Source organism: Leptonychotes weddellii, chromosome 6 (assembly GCF_054177405.1).
Source record: "Leptonychotes weddellii isolate Sample4059 chromosome 6, ASM5417740v2, whole genome shotgun sequence".
NCBI lineage: Eukaryota > Metazoa > Chordata > Mammalia > Carnivora > Phocidae > Leptonychotes > Leptonychotes weddellii.
This window is the reverse complement of record NC_138374.1, coordinates 24,139,713-24,157,312: the sequence shown is the minus strand read 5'-3', so window position 1 is coordinate 24,157,312 and position 17,600 is coordinate 24,139,713. Positions and strand designations below refer to the sequence as shown.

The following is a 17,600-nucleotide window of genomic DNA, read 5'->3' as shown; positions in this document are numbered from 1 at the left end:
TTGTTTCTTTTTTACTAAGAAATGAAGCTTAAGACAGTGATTTTGCTTAGATCTTCACTGTCTTAGAAAGTTCTTAGCTTTTGGTGCTTAATAAATTTTGATCAAATGTTAGGTTGATTACTTCAGTTGGAGTCCCAGTTCAAAATTTATTTTCTCCGGGAAGGCTTCCAAATAGCCGGTAGATCCTTTAATTTACTAGTTAATAATTGGCACTTTCTTTTTTTTTTTTTTGCAATTTGTAGTATAGTGTTGTTGTTTACGTGTTGCTGTGTTATTTTCAGTATGGGTGTTTTCTCTCATTCTCTTAGTTCTTTGAAAGAGAAATTAAATATTCTTTTTTTTTTTTAAAGATTTTATTTATTTATTTATTTGAGAGCGAGAGAATGAGAGATAGAGAGCACGAGAAGGAAGAGGGTCAGAGGGAGAAGCAGACTCCCTGCTGAGCAGGGAGCCCGATGTGGGACTCGATCCCGGGACTCGAGGATCATGACCTGAGCTGAACGCAGTCGCTTAACCAACTGAGCCACCCAGGCACCCGAGAAATTAAATATTCTTATTTTATAGTGCCCCTTTACAGGCCTTCCAAAATATATTTTTTAAGATTTTATTTATTTTAGAGATAGAGACCGCAAGCAGGGTGAAGAGCAGAGGGAGAGGGACAAGTAGACTCCATGCTGAGTGCAGAGCCTGACACAGGGCTAGATCTCACAACCCTGAGATAATGACTCCAGGTGAAATCAAGAGTCTGGCACTTAACCGACTGTGCCACCCAGGCGCTCCCAAAATATTTTTTATAATGGTAGGTATTCAGTATACATACTGAATAATAACTATATATTGAAGGCCCTCCATGATATGCCCCACACTTGCTGTTCTAGCTTTACCTCCTATTATTCCCCTAGGAATAATGTTCCAGCCAGTTTGGAATAATCATGATCCCCTAAATACCTACTGAATTTTCCTGCCTATGAGCCTTTACCCTTACTATTCTTTCCTTATATTTTTGACCGTTTGAATCTGGTCTGGTGGCACCTGGGTGGCTCAGTTAAGCATCTGGCTCTTGATTTCAGCTCAGGTCATGGTCTCAGATTCCTGAGATAAAGCCCCATGTTGTCAGGCTTCATGTTCAGTGAGGAGTTGGCTTTTCTCCCTCTCCCTCTGCCCCTCCCCCTGCTCACTCTCTCGTGCTCTCTCTCAAATAAAAAAATAAATCTAAAAAAAACCAACAACAAATCCTGTCTTTTCAGTTGCCTTTCCAGAGCCCTCTGCCAGAAATAATTTTCTTTGTTCCACTACTGTGACACTGTGTATTACTCATGCATCAGAGATATGTATGGGTTTGTGTGTGTATGTATATATTTTATCTAATCTACTAAATTATAAATTCCTTGTGGGTAGGTAGTGACAATTCTGTATGCTGTGCCTAGTATTTTGCTTAGCATGTGTTAGGTAATGTCTGATTGGCTGAAGTAAATGTTAGCTAATTAACTTTGGTGGCTGCTCTTAATCATTACATATGGAATAATACAACTACTCTTCACTATTCTAATTTATTTTTTTAGTACTTTTAAAAAATTATTTTATTTTTAAATTATTTTATTATTTATTTATTTATTTTAAATACTTTGTTTTTTTATTTGTCAGAGCACAAGCAGGGGGAGTGGCAGGCAGAGGGAGAAGCAGGTTCCCTACTGAGCAGGGAGCCCGACGCGGGACTTGATCCTAGGACCCTGGGATCATGACCTGACCCAAAGGCAGACACTTAATGACTAAGCCACCCAGGTGTCCCTTTAATTATTTTTTTAAAAGATTTATTTACTTGAGGGGCACCTGGGTGGCTCGTTGTTAAGCGTCTGCCTTCGGCTCAGGTCATGGTCCCAGGGTCCTGGGATCAAGCCCCACATCGGGCTCCCTGCTCGGCGGGAAGCCTGCTTCTCCCTCTCCCACTCCCCCTGCTTGTGTTCCCTCTCTCGCTGTGTCTCTCTCTGTCAAATAAATAAATAAAATCTTAAAAAAAAAGATTTATTTATTTGAGAGCGCATGCACAAGTGCGAGTGGGGGCAGGGGCAGAGGGAGAGAATCTTCAAGCAGATCCCCCACTAAGTGGGGAGCCCAACTTCTGCTGGATCCCACCACCCATGAGATCATGACCCAAGCGGAAACTAAGAGTTGGTGGCTCAACTGACTGAGCCACCCCGGCGCCCCTTGCTATTCTAATTTAAAAATAGGCAATAGGTAATATATATGTGTGACACAAAATTCAAGAGGTACAAAAGAATATACAGAGAAAAGTAAGTCTTCCTCTCATCCTGGTTCCCTACTTCCCTTCTCTGGAGGCAACCTCTATTAGCCATTTCTTCAAAATCCTTCCAGAGATATAGAACATATTCATCTTGCCTAAATAATTTAAGGATGGAACGATACTAGAGATTTTATCTTTTCTCTTCTGATACTTTGAATTATTTTTGAATTTGTTCATCTTCTGTTTCTTGGTTCTCTTCCTCCTTATTGTTGTTATGTTCTCATTGTTGAATCTTGTCAGGAGAGAACGCGTGCCTAGGGCATTTGGAAAGCAGATAAGTCTTCTGGGACTAACCTAGTTGTTTCTTTTCTTTCTTTCTTTAACCTAGTTGTTTCTTTAAATTGTCATTAAAATCAATGTTTTGTTATGTTGGATTCTCTTGTGGATTTGAAGGCGGTATTATGGTCCTGGACAAAATTTGTTCCTGTCCTTTTTCCCTTTATTATAATGGTTTTCATACTTCCTGCTTTCTGGGGGTCCTGTCTTATGCAAAATATGCAAATGGTCCTACTGGAAGGATGTATTTTTTTCTGTATATCTCTGGCTCATTTTCTTTTAGATCCCATTAAACTCTGTAAATGCCTCATGGGCAGAAATTATATTTCATCTCTTTCATCATTATTGATTTTAAATTATATATATATATATTTTTTAAAGATTTTATTTATTTATTTGAGAGAGAGAGCACATGAGAGGGGGAGGGCCAGAGGGAGAAGCAGACTCCCTGCTGAGCAGGGAGCCTGATGCGGGACTCGATCCTGGGACTCCAGGATCATGACCTGAGCCGAAGGCAGTCGCTTAACCAACTGAGCCACCCAGGCGCCCTATTTTTTTTTTTTTTTTAAGATTTTATTTATTTGAGAGAGAGAGAGAGAGAAACAGCATGAGAGGGGATAGGGTCAGAGGGAGAAGCAGGCTCCCCGCTGAGCCGGGAGCCCGATGTGGGACTCGATCCCAGGACTCCGGGATCATGACCCGAGCCGAAGGCAGTTGCTTAACCAACTGAGCCACCCAGGCGCCCTGATTTTAAATTATATTGATGGTATAGTAATATAGTTTCCTTGTAAAAAATTAAAAGATTATAGGTAAGGCTAAAGTGTCCTCTGATTACACCCTGATTTCACAATATCATCTCGAGAGATAACTATGGTTGTCGAGTTTGGGATACATCTGCCCAGACTTTTTTTTTTTTTAAGATTTTATTTAGTTGACAGAGAGAGACAGCGAGAGAGGGAACACAAGCAGGGGGAGTGGGAGAGGGAGAAGCAGGCTTACGGCTGAGCAGGGAGCCCAATGCGGGGCTCGATCCCAGGACCCTGGGATCATGACCTGAGCTGAAGGCAGACGCTTAACGACTGAGCCACCCAGGTGCCCCCATTTTTTTTTTAAAGATTTATTTATTTGGGAGAGAGAGAGTGTGGGTGCGATGAGTGGGGGCGGGGGTGTTTGTGGTGGTGGGGGATAGGGAAAGAATCTCAAGCAGACTCCCCACTGAGTGTGGAGCTGGACGTGGGCCTATCTCACCCAGAGACCATGACCTGAGCCAAAATCAAGAGTCAGACACCCAACCAACTGAGCCACCCAGGCGCCCCTGCCCAGACCTTTTATTCTCTGTTTACATAGGTATAAATTACCTGGACAAAATACATTAAATACACTTAGCAACATGGATGACTCACAAACATAATGTTTCAAGGGAAAAGGTCAAACTGCAGAAAAATACATGCAATATTGTATTGGTTACATAAAGTAAAAAAATATGCAGAAAAATACTGTTATTTAAAAATATTTATCGGAGCGCCTGGGTGGCTCAGTCGTTAAGCGTCTGCCTTCGGCTCAGGTCACGATCCCAGGGTCCTGGGATCGAGCCCCGCATCAGGCTCCCTGCTCAGCCGTACGCCTGCTTCTCCCTCTCCCACTCCCCCTGCTTGTGTTCCCTCTCTCGCTGTGTCTCTCTCTGTCAAATAAATAAATAAAATCTTTAAAAAAATAAAAAAAAATTTATCAATGAAGTAAAAGTATGAAGCAACATAAAAGTTTAATAAACATCAGATTTAGAATAGTGAGACCTATGGATGAAAGAGAGGAGGATATGATTAGGGAGAATACACAGAGACTTCAGTTGTATTATTCTTAATCTGGATCCTGGCTGTTCTATTGCTTTTTATATTGTACTATATGTTAAATATTGTATATTTTCAAAAACAAATCTAGTATTTTATGTACGGTGGGTGGGTTGGTTGGTTTTTACGTAAACGGTAACATAGAGTTATATACTACAGTTCCTTTTTTTTTAAATTCCATATATCTGAGAGCTCTATCCATGTCTTATTTGCTTTGTATCCTTAGAACTTTGAAAGATGCTGTTTGCATAGTAGGTGCTTAATAAGTAATATTTGTGGAATTCTTTCTTCCCTTACCCTGATAACCTTACTGTTTTAACTTTCCTGGAGCCTGATCTAAATGTTTGTCTAACTATATGCCTCCGTCACCCTTTCCCTTTCTGCTTTTTAAAATTTTGTCCTTGTGAGGAGGGTTTCTAAATAATGGAAAGTGAAAAGTACCTAGGGTTTTCTCTATGCCAAGAAGATATTCTGTTTTTTTATATTTTCACCTGGGAAGAGAATTAAATATCTTTTCTAAGTGCTGTTCTAGGCAGCAAAGAAAATCCTGTGATAATTCAGTTGGGAACACTTAAAGTACTAACGTAGTATTTTAGCTTCACTTCAGAGATTCATACAGAAGGAGCTTTAAAATGAGTCTACTTTTCAATCTATCTTATTAGAGAGTTCCTGCTCTAAGCAAGTGAACTTGACCTTTCAGAACTTTTTAAAGGTGGTATCACTGCCACTGTCCAGTTTTCTGGAGCTGACTTGGTAGAATGGATGTAGTCTATAAGTTGACATTGTAATTGTGGTTCCAAACCAAGGCTATTTTTCTAACAGCCTTCATTCTTCTTTTAACTTAAGCTTTCACTGTTACTTTATTGAGGGAATAAAGAACAACAAAGGGAAGATCTGAAATATATCTTTAACAAACTAGTGACACAGATGTATCTGCGAACCTAAAATCCTCACAGGAGAGATTTTGGGGACAATTGACTTTGAAGAATTTGACTCGCTTGCTAGAGATTGTTGAGGTGCTTTTGAGAAATTTTCTGGATTGATACTTTTTGAGTTGTATCTTGAAATTCTGGAGACCTCTAGGAGAGCCGGGTAGCTGGATTCATAACATAAGATGGACTTCATCCCATCCTGGTATTACTGGGGGGAAATCATGGTACTGAGAAGTTAAATCATAATTCTGACCTTATCAGGTACTGATTTAAACATGGGTATGCTCTGAGTAACTAAATATTAACTAACTTTTAACTGTTTTGGTAGGTTTACCAGGATGATGGATAAAAATATTTACATCATTCAAGGGGAGATTAACATTGTGGTTGGGGCAATCAAACGAAATGCCCGATGGAGCACTCATACTCCACTGGTAAGTAGGGAATGGGCAGATAGCTTGGTCACTGAGTTGTAAGGGATCTGATGCATGGTTAAAACAGTAATCAATTTCCCTGTAATATTGAGAGTAGTAGGAACTCAGAATTGTTCTTGGTATCAAGGACCCTTTTATTTTTTAAAGATTTATTTATTTATTTGAGAGAGAGAGAGTGCACAAGTGGGAGGAGGGGCAGAGAAAGAGAGAGAGGGGGAAGCAGACTCCCCATTAAGTGGGGAGCCTGATGTAGGGGTTAATCTCACGACCCTGAGATCATGACCCTAAGATCATGACCTGAGCTGAAACTAGGAGTTGGTCGCTTAGCCGACTGAGCCACCCAGGCAGCCCTATCAAGGACCCTTCTGTTTTATTCCAACTAGTGTCAAATTCATAGGCTGCCTTTTTTTTCTCTGGGACCCAAAAGATGATACTATTCTTCTAGCTATTTTTGTGGACAACTGAAGGTAGCACTTGGGACCTCTTAAATATGCCTTACCTTTAGATTCCCTAAGACTATAATTAGCTATCAAATTGATACATGCAGGGTGGCTTGGTGGTGGTACTCCTTGGGAGTATATAGAGCAGACCATATCTTGCCAATCAGATGAGTAAGAAATTTACCTGTTGTAAAGCTGTCTTTCTTTGTTGCATATGTATGTTCAAGGATATTTTTTGCACAGTTGTATAAAACAATATTTGGCACAATTGTAAAAACAAGTTTAGACATTTCCAACTCAGTGAATATATGTACATGTGTTTGGAAATTTCTCATGTTCATTTATAAAAATGGATTGTTTAGGGGTGCCTGGCTGCCTCATTCGAGGTTGGAAGTTTGAGCCCCATGCTGGGTGTAGAGATTACTTAAAATCTTATTTTATTATTATTATTTTAGTAGGCTCCACGCCCAGTGTGGGGCTTAAATTTACAACTGTGAGATTAAGTGTCCCATGCTCTACTGACTGAGCCAGACAGCCGCCCCAGAGACTTTTTTTTTAAAGATTTTATTTATTTTAGGGGCGCCTGGGTGGCTCAGTCAGTTGAGCGACTGCCTTCGGCTCAGGTCATGATCCCAGGGTCCTGGGATCGAGTTCCACATCGGGCTCCCTGCTCTGCGGGGAGCCTGCTTCTCCCTCTCCCCCTGCTTGTGTTCCCTCTCTCGCTGTGTCTCTCTCTGTCAAATAAATAAATAAAATCTTTAAAAAAAAAAAAAAGATTTTATTTATTTTATTTGAGAGAAAGAGCAAGCACGAGTCAGGGGCAGAGGGAGAAGCAGACTCCTTGCTGAGCAGGGAGCCCGATGCGGGGCTCAATCCTAGGACCCTGAGATCATGACCTGAGCCAAAGGCAGACACTCAGCTGACTGAGCCACTCAGGCACCCCAAGACTTTTTTTTTTAGGATTTTATTTATTTTTTATTTTTATTTTTTTAAAAGATTTTTTATTTGACAGAGAGAGACACACAGCGAGAGAGGGAACACAAGCTGGGGGAGGGGGAGAGGGAGAAGCAGGTTTCCTGCTGAGCAGGGAGCCCGATGCGGGGCTTGATCCCAGGACCCTGGGATCATGACCTGAGCCAAAGGCAAATACTAACAACTGAGCCACCCAGGCGCCCCAAGATTTTATTTTTAAGTAATCTCTACACCCAGTACATGGCTTGAACCTACAACCCCGAGATCAAGAGTCACATGCTCTACCAACTGAGCCAGACAGGTGCTCCAAAAATAAAATCTTAAAAAAATAAAAATGGTTTAGAAGTGAGAGTGGAATCAGCAATGTCTTGAAATGAGTATGTATGATTATATAATGAGTATAAAGAAGGAGAAGAGATAGAATAATACATTATTTTAGTCTTTTGGGATGCTATAATAAAGTACCACAGATTAGGTGGCTTATAAACAAGAGACATTTATTTCTCACAGTTCTGGAGACTGGAAGTCCAAGATCAGGATGGTGGTCAGGTGAGAGCCCTCTTCTGGGTCTCACACTTTTCCTCCCATGATGGAAGGAGCAAGGGAGCTCTCTTGGGCCTCTTTTATAAGGGTATTAGTTCCATTCATGAGGGCAGAGCCCTCACCACTTTCTGAAGGCTCTAATCACCCACCTTTTAAAGGCTCTACCTCTTATACCATCACATGGACATAAGGATTTTTACATATAGGTTTTGAAGGGACATGCACATTCAGACCATAGCACATATAAAGGCCCTGGCAATCTATGGTAGCTTGAGTGCTGTGGTTATAGTATAGATTTAGTATTTCAGTGTTTACTATTTTAGGTAAGCCCAGAGTATCTTTATGAAATAGGAGATTAGGGAACTGGAAAACTGAACCATGGCTAACTTTATTTTCCTCAGAAGGGAAACTTAATCCTTGGATTCAAAGTGCCCTTGATCTATCTGTTATTTCCTTTTTCCTTTTTGTCTGATACTGACTCTTTTTTTTTAAACCTATGTACTATAGGATGAAGAACGGGATCCTTTGCTGCATAGTTTCAGTCATCTAAAGGAGGTTTTAAACAATATAACAGGTAAATCCCCACGTCTAAGTAGGATTATTTATACTGATAAAAAACCATGTGTTTGATTTATTGTAGGGATAGACAAAACTTTTCCTGTAAGGGACTATATAGTAAATATTTTAGGCTTTGCAGGCCCTAGCAACTGTGCAACTGCTCAATTCTGCCATTGTAGCTCAAAAACAGACATAGATAATACTTACATGAATGAGTGGTAAATAAAAATTTTTTCAGAAACCGGTACAAGCCAGGTTTGGCTCATGGGTATAGTTTGCCCCTGGTTTACTCCATTGTTGATCCTTTTCCTTGAGTTCCTGGTACAGTGTCCCACTTTAGTGGGGAATCAATGTTCATACAATTAAAGCTCCCTTTATTGTTTGAGTTATAATGAAGTTATTTTTGGTCTTGTTTTAACTACTTTCTTTCTCTGTCTCATGCATGCCATGAGGTAGGAAGTTGGTGGCACAAGTGAAGTTTTTATTATTATTTTTTACAAGTCAAGTTTTTAGTACTTGCAACAAAACCCTTCTCTTATAGAAAGTCGTTGTCACTTTTAGGGCCTTATTTGTGTGTAATATAGATCTTTCAGTCATCATGTGTTCCCAAAGTCATTTGTCCCTTTTTTTACTCCCTGTTTTCCTAATCATAATAACTATGTAATATTCATATGTTTAGAATTTTCAAAGCCTCTTTCATGTTTATTACCTTATTGAACTTTTACACAATCCTGTGAAGGAGGCGTAACAGACATTGTCCCCTTTTTATGAATGAAGTTGAAGCCCAGAGACATTTTAAATGATTTAGTTGAGGTCACATTGATCCTAAGTGGTGGAGTCAAAACTAGAATTCAGGCCTGGTTTAGTGCCCTGGTCTGCATTGCTTCTGTTTATGAAATTAGAAGAGAATGTATGCAGGAAGTGCCTCCCATTATGTATATGTATGTGTCAAAGGAGTAGGCAAATCTCAATACCCTTGGGTTTTTCAAGGGGAGAGAGATGGAAGGGGAAAGCCTCAGAGCTATATTCCTCTGTCAACCAAAAAGGACTTTTGCAGTTTATATTCCTGGAGTGGAACAATTGAAATAGTTTTTAGGTTTCTGCAAGTTAAGTAAGCAGTAGCACATTTTTTCCTTTCATGAGAAATGTAGGAGAATATCTGGAGAAAAACTCCTTTTTACTTTCCTAAACATGGACTGAAGTTATCTAAGCGTTCTCTACATGTTTTTTTTAAAGGAGCAATTTCACTCAGTTGAAAAACATCGGAAATGTTAGCCAAAGATCAAGTATAGAGGAAGCGGTTATTAGCCAGTTAGCAGGGTTAAAGCTGCAACTAAGTGGCATGTTCATATTTTATGGCCTGTACTGTAAGTGACTTGGCTGCTTTAGGAAGTTGGCTACTTGCACAGATATTTTTTTTGTTAACTTTACAGATAAATATGCTTACCTATCCCAATTAGAAAGAAAATATAGTGAGTAGGTATTTACAACTCTTTTTGGTGGCCAAAGTTCAGCATGCAGTTGATCCTTGAATAATACAGATTTGAACCATGTAGGTCCACTTATATGTGGATTTTTTTCAGTACATACAGTACAGTACTGTAAATATATTTGCTCTTCCTTATAACTTTTTTTTTTAAGATTTTATTTTCGGGCGCCTGGGTGGCTCAGTTGGTTAAGCGACTGCCTTCGGCTCAGGTCATGATCTCAATCCCACATCGGGCTCCCGGCTCAGCAGGAAGCCTGCTTCTCCCTCTCCCACTCCCCCTGCTTGTGTTCCTGCTCTCACTGTCTCTGTCTCTGTCAAATAAATAAATAAAATCTTTAAAAAAAAAAAAAAAGATTTTATTTTCAAGTAATCTCTACACCCAGTGTTGGGCTTGAACTCACAACCTTAAGAGCAAGAGTTGCATGCTCTACTGACTTCACCAGCTGGCTCCCCCCTTATGACTTTCTTAATAACATTTTCTTTTCTCTAGTTACTTTATTATAAGAATAAAATATATAATACATATGACATATAAAATATGCATTAATTAACTGCTTATGTTATCAGTAAGGTTCCTGGTTAACAGGCTATTAGTTAAGTTTTTGAGGAGTCAAAAGTTATACATGGATTTTCAGCTGCAAGGGGGGGTTGGTGGCCTAAACCCATGGGTTGTTAAAGGGTCAACTGTACTATCTTTTAAGAGATGTGAAGAGGATTAAATATGTTAGTATACTTGGAAACATTTGACAATTTATACACAGTATTGTGTTGTATGTGGTTGGAAACACCCAAAATGGCTGAGATCAGACTGGAGTAGCCTTGTAGGCTTTTTGGGCACTCTGCAGACGTTGAGGAGCTGAGATGGTGCTGCTATCTTTTTTTTTTTTTTTTTAAGATTTTATTTATTTATTTGACAGAGAGAGAGACAGTGAGAGAGGGAACACAAGCAGGGGGAGTGTGAGAGGGAGAAGCAGGCTTCCTGCTGAGGAGGGAGCCCGATGTGGGGCTCGATTCCAGGACCCTGGGATCATGACCTGAGCCGAAGGCAGACGCTTAATGACTGAGCCACGCAGGCGCCCCGGTGTTGCTATCCTGACAGAGCTACATTTCCTTCTTGCCATCTAATCCATATCCCATACTTGTTTTCTCTATCCTGACATATCCCTGACATATCTCAAGAGACCATATCTGTGGTGAGTGGTGCAGTCCAGGACTTGGGGTTCTTGACCATCTAAGAGCTGCCAGAGTTGAGTCTTCTGCTTAATTTTCCTTTATCTTTGAGTCAGGAATCCAGATTATCTGCTGCTTCAAACTAATAAAATCAGGATGTGCTGAGGAGCCAGTTCTGTCAGTGGTACTAGGAACATAGCTGGGTGTTGCCAAGCTCTCTCCTGGAGCAAGAAGGTAATAGTATTTTCCAGGGCAGATGTTGAAATGGTGTCTGCCAAGGTTGCTCATTGTTCTTAGGTTTTAACATATTACCTGCCTGAAAAAATGACAGAGTGGACCCAAAATGGAACATTTCGTAGTCTTTTTTTTTTTTTTTAAGATTTTATTTATTTATTTGACAGAGAAAGAGGGAACACAAGCAGGGGGGAGTGGGAGAGGGGAAGCAGGCTTCCTGCCGAGCAGGGAGCCCGATGTGGGGCTCGATCCCAGGACCCTGGAATCATGACCTGAGCCGAAGGCAGATGCTTAACGAGTGAGCCACGCAGGTGCCCCCGTTTCATAGTCTTCTGATTGGTTCTGACCCCCCACAAAGTGCTGGCTTCCAGGAGCAAGTTTATGGGTCAGCTGCCCCTGTGGTCCTGGACTCTGTAGTCCATGACCAATTTCTTGTTTCTTTTACTGAGACAAACAGATTTTTCTGATTGGCAGTGTCAGGAGGACTGCTTTCTTGGAAGCCTATTAATGCATTAATGGTAGGAGGCTGGGAAAGGGTTTTGAACTTGGAAAGAGAAACTGAAGGGACTTGCCTGCTCTGTGTGACTGGGAATGGTGTCCCACCTAGACTGGAGGAGGTATGGCAGGAATTCTAGGACTTCCATTCAGTTTAACTCATGAAACTGACTTGGGCTTAGACTCTTCTTATAAAAAGGCTTTCTACCTCTGAAACAAATAATGCAATATATGTTAAGAAAAAAAAAAAAGAAGAAGAAGAAGGTAGCAGGAGGGGAAGAATGAAGGGGGGAAATCGGAGGGGTAGACGAACCATGAGAGACGATGGACTCTGAAAAACAAACTAAGGTTCTAGAGGGGAGGGGGGTGGGAGGACGGTGATGGGTATTGACGAGGGCACATTCTGCATGGAGCACTGGGTGTTATGCACAAACAGTGAATCATGGAACACTACATCTAAAACTAATGATGTAATGTATGGGGATTAACATAAGAATAAAAAAAATTAAAAAAAAAATAAAATGGAGCAATTAGAGAACAACAAAAAAAAAGGCTTTCTATTTGCTTTTTTCTAGGCTATCTGCTGGCTTGGTTGGTTAGGAGTATCACTGTTGGAAATGGGTAGTTCATTGGACAGTGTCAGTAAACCAAAATGATTTTTTTTCTTTTCTTGTAAATAGAGGATCTTTTAAGTAGATAAGCACTACCTACTCTTCCAGGAGTATTATCTGAGCATTGTGGAAGAAATAAGTCCATTGTCTCTAATAAGGTTAGCTAACTCAATACCAGTTATTCTCACAGATACATGTTTCTGGACTATGTTCGCAGTTAGTATTTGCCCAAATTGCATGATGACTGCATGCTTTGTAGCATTTAGAGTAATAAAATAGTCTAATATCAAATCTAAAGTGACAGTTGCACTTGGAAGATACTGGGTACCTAAGAGCAAAGTTTGCATGTTGCTATTTTGGATAAAACCTTAGCTCACCATTAGTGAGACTTGAGTGCTGCCCCTCATTTGGTCTTTAAGCCGTCTTAGGAATCCTTTTAGGAGGTTATTCTGAAAAGTTAAATTAGATGTGTGGTTACCAGGGGCTGGGAGGGGGTCTGGGGAGTGACTGCAAATGGGTGTAGGGTTTCTTTATGGGGTGATGAAAATGTTCTGGAATTAGATAGTGGTCATGGTTGTACAACTTTGTGAATATATTTTAAAACATTGAATTGTACACTTTAAAAGGGTAAATTTTATGGTATGTGAATTACATCTTAATTTTTAAAAACAGCAAATGTAGGCTGGAAGAGTAATGGGATTCGCCAGTTCTTCCTCAGGACTCAGAGCTATGGAGGGAAGCCTCTGTAGCTGCTGCTGTGCCCTGAACCCATTACCCAGCAAAGGCAGCATAAGGCTCTCTTCAGCCTCCTGGCCCAGTTTGTCCTTTTATGTCTCTCTCATTAACTCAAGAAGCACATGGCTTTTATATTTAAATTTATTCAAGCTGTAATCTTTGACATTTGAGTTAGCTTTTAGTACAGTTTTGCATTTATAGTAATATATATTATGTATTTTCTCTATCCCCAAAGAATCCGTTTTAATCTTTTCCGGATGCAAATTTCAGGCTGTCTTGTCCCATCTCCCCTCTCTTGCTCTCTTTCCCCTCCCCCCACGGAGTGTGTTTGATCAGGTGTGGCAGGAATATCCACTGTCAAGCTGCGCCCTTTATATTAGTCAATATTATCCTTCTCCCCCCTCCCTGTCTGTCTGCCCCTATGGGCTTTCCCAGTTGATTTATAATTTTGGAATTCTCATCGGAGTCTGTAATACAGTTTGTTCATTATTTAACCAAAACCTGTTTAATGAGCAGAGAGAGGCAATGTAAATGTTAGGCATGTTGCAGTGATGTACCTTTGTGCTTCTCAAAGCGGGTGGGTAGTTAACTCTGTGCTGCCTGCTGGGCTGGGGTGTCTTGGCCTTAGGGGCAGAAGGACCACTGCTTCTCCCTTACATCTTCCCAAACCCTGCCGTGGTTTGGGATTCCAAAGACACGTTTCCTTTTATTCTTCTAGAGATCTTGTGGGGGTTCTTGCATATTGAAGTTATCTTCAATCTTAACTGCTAGACAGGTGGTAAGATCTGTGGCATGGGATAGGGGGGTGAAAGGGAAAGGAAAATATCAGGATACTTGGTACTGCTCCTGGTTTTAGGTCTGAAGAAAGTAAGCAGTTAAAAAAAAAAAAGAAGAAGAAAAGAACATAAGCAGTTTAGAAGAATCCTTCTAGCCAACATGGTGTATGGTCTTTGATCTCTTTGTTCCCCAACTAGACAAGTCCTTGCAAGCCTTAGTGCCCTCATCCAGTATAGCTTCACGGAAAGGGCTCTAGTCAGTTGTGATTTGTGGTGTTTGACTGTGGTCATTTGCCTCCAGATTTAGGCTGTCTTTGTCCTTGGTCTTTAAACTTAGATAATTACAAAGAGGTTCTTTTCCAGGAAATTTTTGGTTTAAAGCAGAGAGAGCGGAATAGTCTAAAAGTATCATAGCCAGAATCTTATCTTAAGGGATTACCTCTTAGGGCCAGAGCTTGAGGGAGACTTTTTAGTGGTGTGTGTGTTGGGGATGGTGGGGGTTCAGTGGGGTGGGTGTGAGTTTGCCTTTGGAGAATTAACTCTAGTCATTTAAAATTCTGAGGACCTATGAGGATTGGGGATATTCAGCATAAGACTAAGATGGTCTTGAGGCCCAGTATAAGCATCTGTATTAACTGTGGAATTGTTTTATCTTCTTGGACCTTTTTTTGCTGGGGTTCACCAAGATTTGAATTCCTTCTGGGTCAGGGTTATTAAATTGCTTCTAAACAATATTTGTTGAATATCTGCTATGTGCTAGGCATTTTGATTAGGCACTTAGGAATTGGGTCTGTAATGGTATAGCCAGCTCATAGCCACTGGTTTTACAAGACTAGTGGCTCTAGCTGACCATTCCAAGGCCAACCTTTATGGCTTCTGTTCTGTGCCATATGGTTCCCTGTCAGGCATGGAATGGCTGATAGTGAATGAGGGCAGTCTGTGGCCATCTTTTCATGTCTTACTAACAAACAAGCCAAAGAAATGAATAAAAATTGTAGCTTATATATTTGCTTATTTGGCTTTTTCATATAAAGCAGTTCTCACCAGAAGTAGATATTCCGAAAGACATCAGTGGTTTGTGTAGAGTAACTCTGTGGGAGAGGATTTTTTTTTTTACTGGACAATAAGATATGGTGTACTTGAGTTTAAGAGAGAGAAGCAGGTGCCTGGAGAAAGTGGGTGATGTATCAGGAGTTTATTTACATATAGTTTATCCTGGACAAACACACCTGTAGAGTACTGTCTGTCTCAAGCTCTGTGAATTCAGAGCTAGGAGGTTTGAATCCATATAACCTCCAGAGGTTTATAGAGAACATTTAAACAGAGTCTGGAAGCCAACCTGGGAGGAACGATGACTTAACACCTGTCTAGCTTAGGTCTCATAGAAATACCCTTGTAAGTAGAAGCGAAACTGTTCAAGGATGCCTTATACCTCAAGTTTAATCTGTTTTATTTGGCACATGGGAAGGTATTAGGAAAAGAGACTTAAGTAGTCTCTGTCAGGGAAAGGATTGAGTACGGGTGCATTATTTGAATAAAAATTTTGCTAGAGTTATCATCTTCCATACTGATTGAGTGCATACTCACTTTTTCTGTAGGGGCCTGTAGTTTGGGGAGTAGTAAGTAATACTTCATTATTAGTCAGCATGAGAAGAAAGTTGAATGAGTCATTAGCTTTGTCCCACTTGAAATTGAGCTTGTGAATTGTTCAAGGCCTAACTGGAGACTGAAAGAACCAAGTGTGTATGATAAAATCTGGCAGACAAATTCATGTAATGGGTTGAGTGTTGGAAGAACAACGTTGGGCACACTTATGTAAGTATGTATTTCCTGTGCCCTTTTTGACTTTTTTGTTCTATAAATAAAAGATTGTATTAGTTTGGAGATCGTTGAGCAACACATTAGGATGTGACCTGAATTTGAATCAGACTGACTTTGGCACCTTAGAATCTTGGTAGCTTGAGTGGCTTCAGACTTGTGGGCATTTCAGCACAGCTAGAGAAAATAAAGGTACTGTGATTATTTTTTTTCCCCAGGGAATATTCATATCAACAAGGTGACTCTAAGAGGCCTGTAATTTGATGACTTTGTCCTTCCTGGGAATGATCTGAACCCTCCTCAGTTGACACTTCTAAACCAAGAAGCTCTTCCAAACATTTGTTTGTCCTAGAGATTAGAAAAATGAAGACTTTGAGGAGAAGAATCAGCTCTGCATAGTCTGGCTTCTTATGAGCCCAGCTCTCCCTTTTTCTCTCCGTAATACTTAAATACATTTAGCCATCAAAAATAGTTTGCTGACAAATTTACTACATGTATCTGAAAGTGGGTTATGATAAAAAGGGTTTTCTTAATAGCTTGGATTCAGAAGCAGAGGCAAAGGAGCCTAATTTTTTTCTAGTAGAGGTTAAGGGATGGTGTGACAGTGTGGTCTGAAGTGGGCATCAAAGTTGCTGGTATTGCTGTCATTGCCATTGTCCTCTTTGGCACAGATACCTCTTGAGGCCTGAAATTTCTCTCTGAGTATGTGCCCAGCTTGCCATGGCAGCAGTCAGATGAGTAAAAAGAGGAAAAGCCAGCTGCTGCTTTGTTTTTAACAAGGATGCAGGCAGAGTCTCTTTCTTCTTTTCCACCCACTCAGAGTAAATGCCAAGAGAGTTTCAGAAGAAGCCAGATATTTGAAATTTAACGTGCAGTTTTGATTAGAGATAGTAGAGTTATTTGTCTCAGCCTTGCCTTCTCTAACCACCTCTTTATGTTCATAGATGCTTAATTGGTCACCCTAGTTTCTAAAGTGATATTGGATATGTTAATGGAAAGGATGAGTGCATTTGTTTTTTCTCTCCTGGCACCCATTAGAAGATAGAACTGGGTATAGAGTAAAATGAAGATTTGATCATTTCAGCTCAGATCACCTCATTAGGAAAGGTTGGTTGATGGAGAGCAGTGACTCCCTTAAGCTCTCAGTTTTGCTTCTGGAAACCAGAAGATAAGATGCTCCTTAGCAGGTTTAAGGCTTTTGTTTCTTTACTTTGGTCTTTGGAGATCCTGAAGGACTTAGATGGACAAGCACTCCTGGCTGCCTGTTGTCTGGCTTCTCACTGCATACCTCTTCTGTAACACCAGCCTTCTGTTACCACTGTTACCACTGTAGGTTGAGTTGTGAAGGGCTGCCACATGTGCACACATCACAACTGACCTTTCCTTGTTCCACGCTTATTGAGCAATTACTTGCCCATTTGTAGAACTCACATTATTGCCTTGGGTTTCTGGCCCAGTGTGAAGTGGGATCATCCAGGAAGTGGCCTGATAGCCTGTACATCAGAGGGCAATAAATTGGCATATGAATTGGTGGAAAGGCAGGGCCAGATGTAGTGTGGGAGCAAGGGTTTTTCTGTAGTCAGTCATGCAGCTTGCTTCCAGGTGTCCTGGAAAGCAGCTTGGGAACTGGAGGTTGAGGGTAGTTGGGAACATTAACTAGGGAGGAAAAGGATCAAAAGGACTTCAGTGTTATCTGTGATGGGCCCTGCATTGGGAAAAATCCTCTAAAAGTAGAGGGACAAAGGAAATTTCCTCGACACTGGTAGGAATTTTTCCACTGATTATTTTTCCTTTCAAATAAACTGAGTTATTAATTGGCAGAAAAAATACAAAACTTGAGAGACTCCTAACAAGGGGTTGCAGAATAAGAAAGCCTCATTCCACATGAGATTTTTCATGAGGGCTCATTCTTCTCTTTGGACAAACAACAGGTTTAAGAAAACTGGCTCCAAATTGATAATAAAGTGA

The 17,600-nt window shown here is 40.5% G+C and overlaps 1 protein-coding gene across 6 annotated transcripts in view; it reads left to right on the top strand.

The window, feature by feature from the left end:
- Nucleotides 1–17,600, top strand: part of GBF1 (golgi brefeldin A resistant guanine nucleotide exchange factor 1) — a 107,609-nt gene that overhangs the window by 6,805 nt on the left and 83,204 nt on the right. For 5 of the 6 annotated variants that reach the window (XM_081822800.1, XM_081822798.1, XM_081822799.1 and 2 more), the window contains exons 2-3: nt 5,686–5,791; nt 8,254–8,320. In XM_081822800.1, coding sequence (XP_081678926.1) covers nt 5,696–5,791; nt 8,254–8,320 — 163 coding nt within the window. In that variant the 5' untranslated portion in view covers nt 5,686–5,695. Of the gene's footprint in view, nt 1–5,685; nt 5,792–8,253; nt 8,321–17,600 lie in introns of those variants that run through there. The other variant, XM_081822802.1, reaches the window with a different exon arrangement.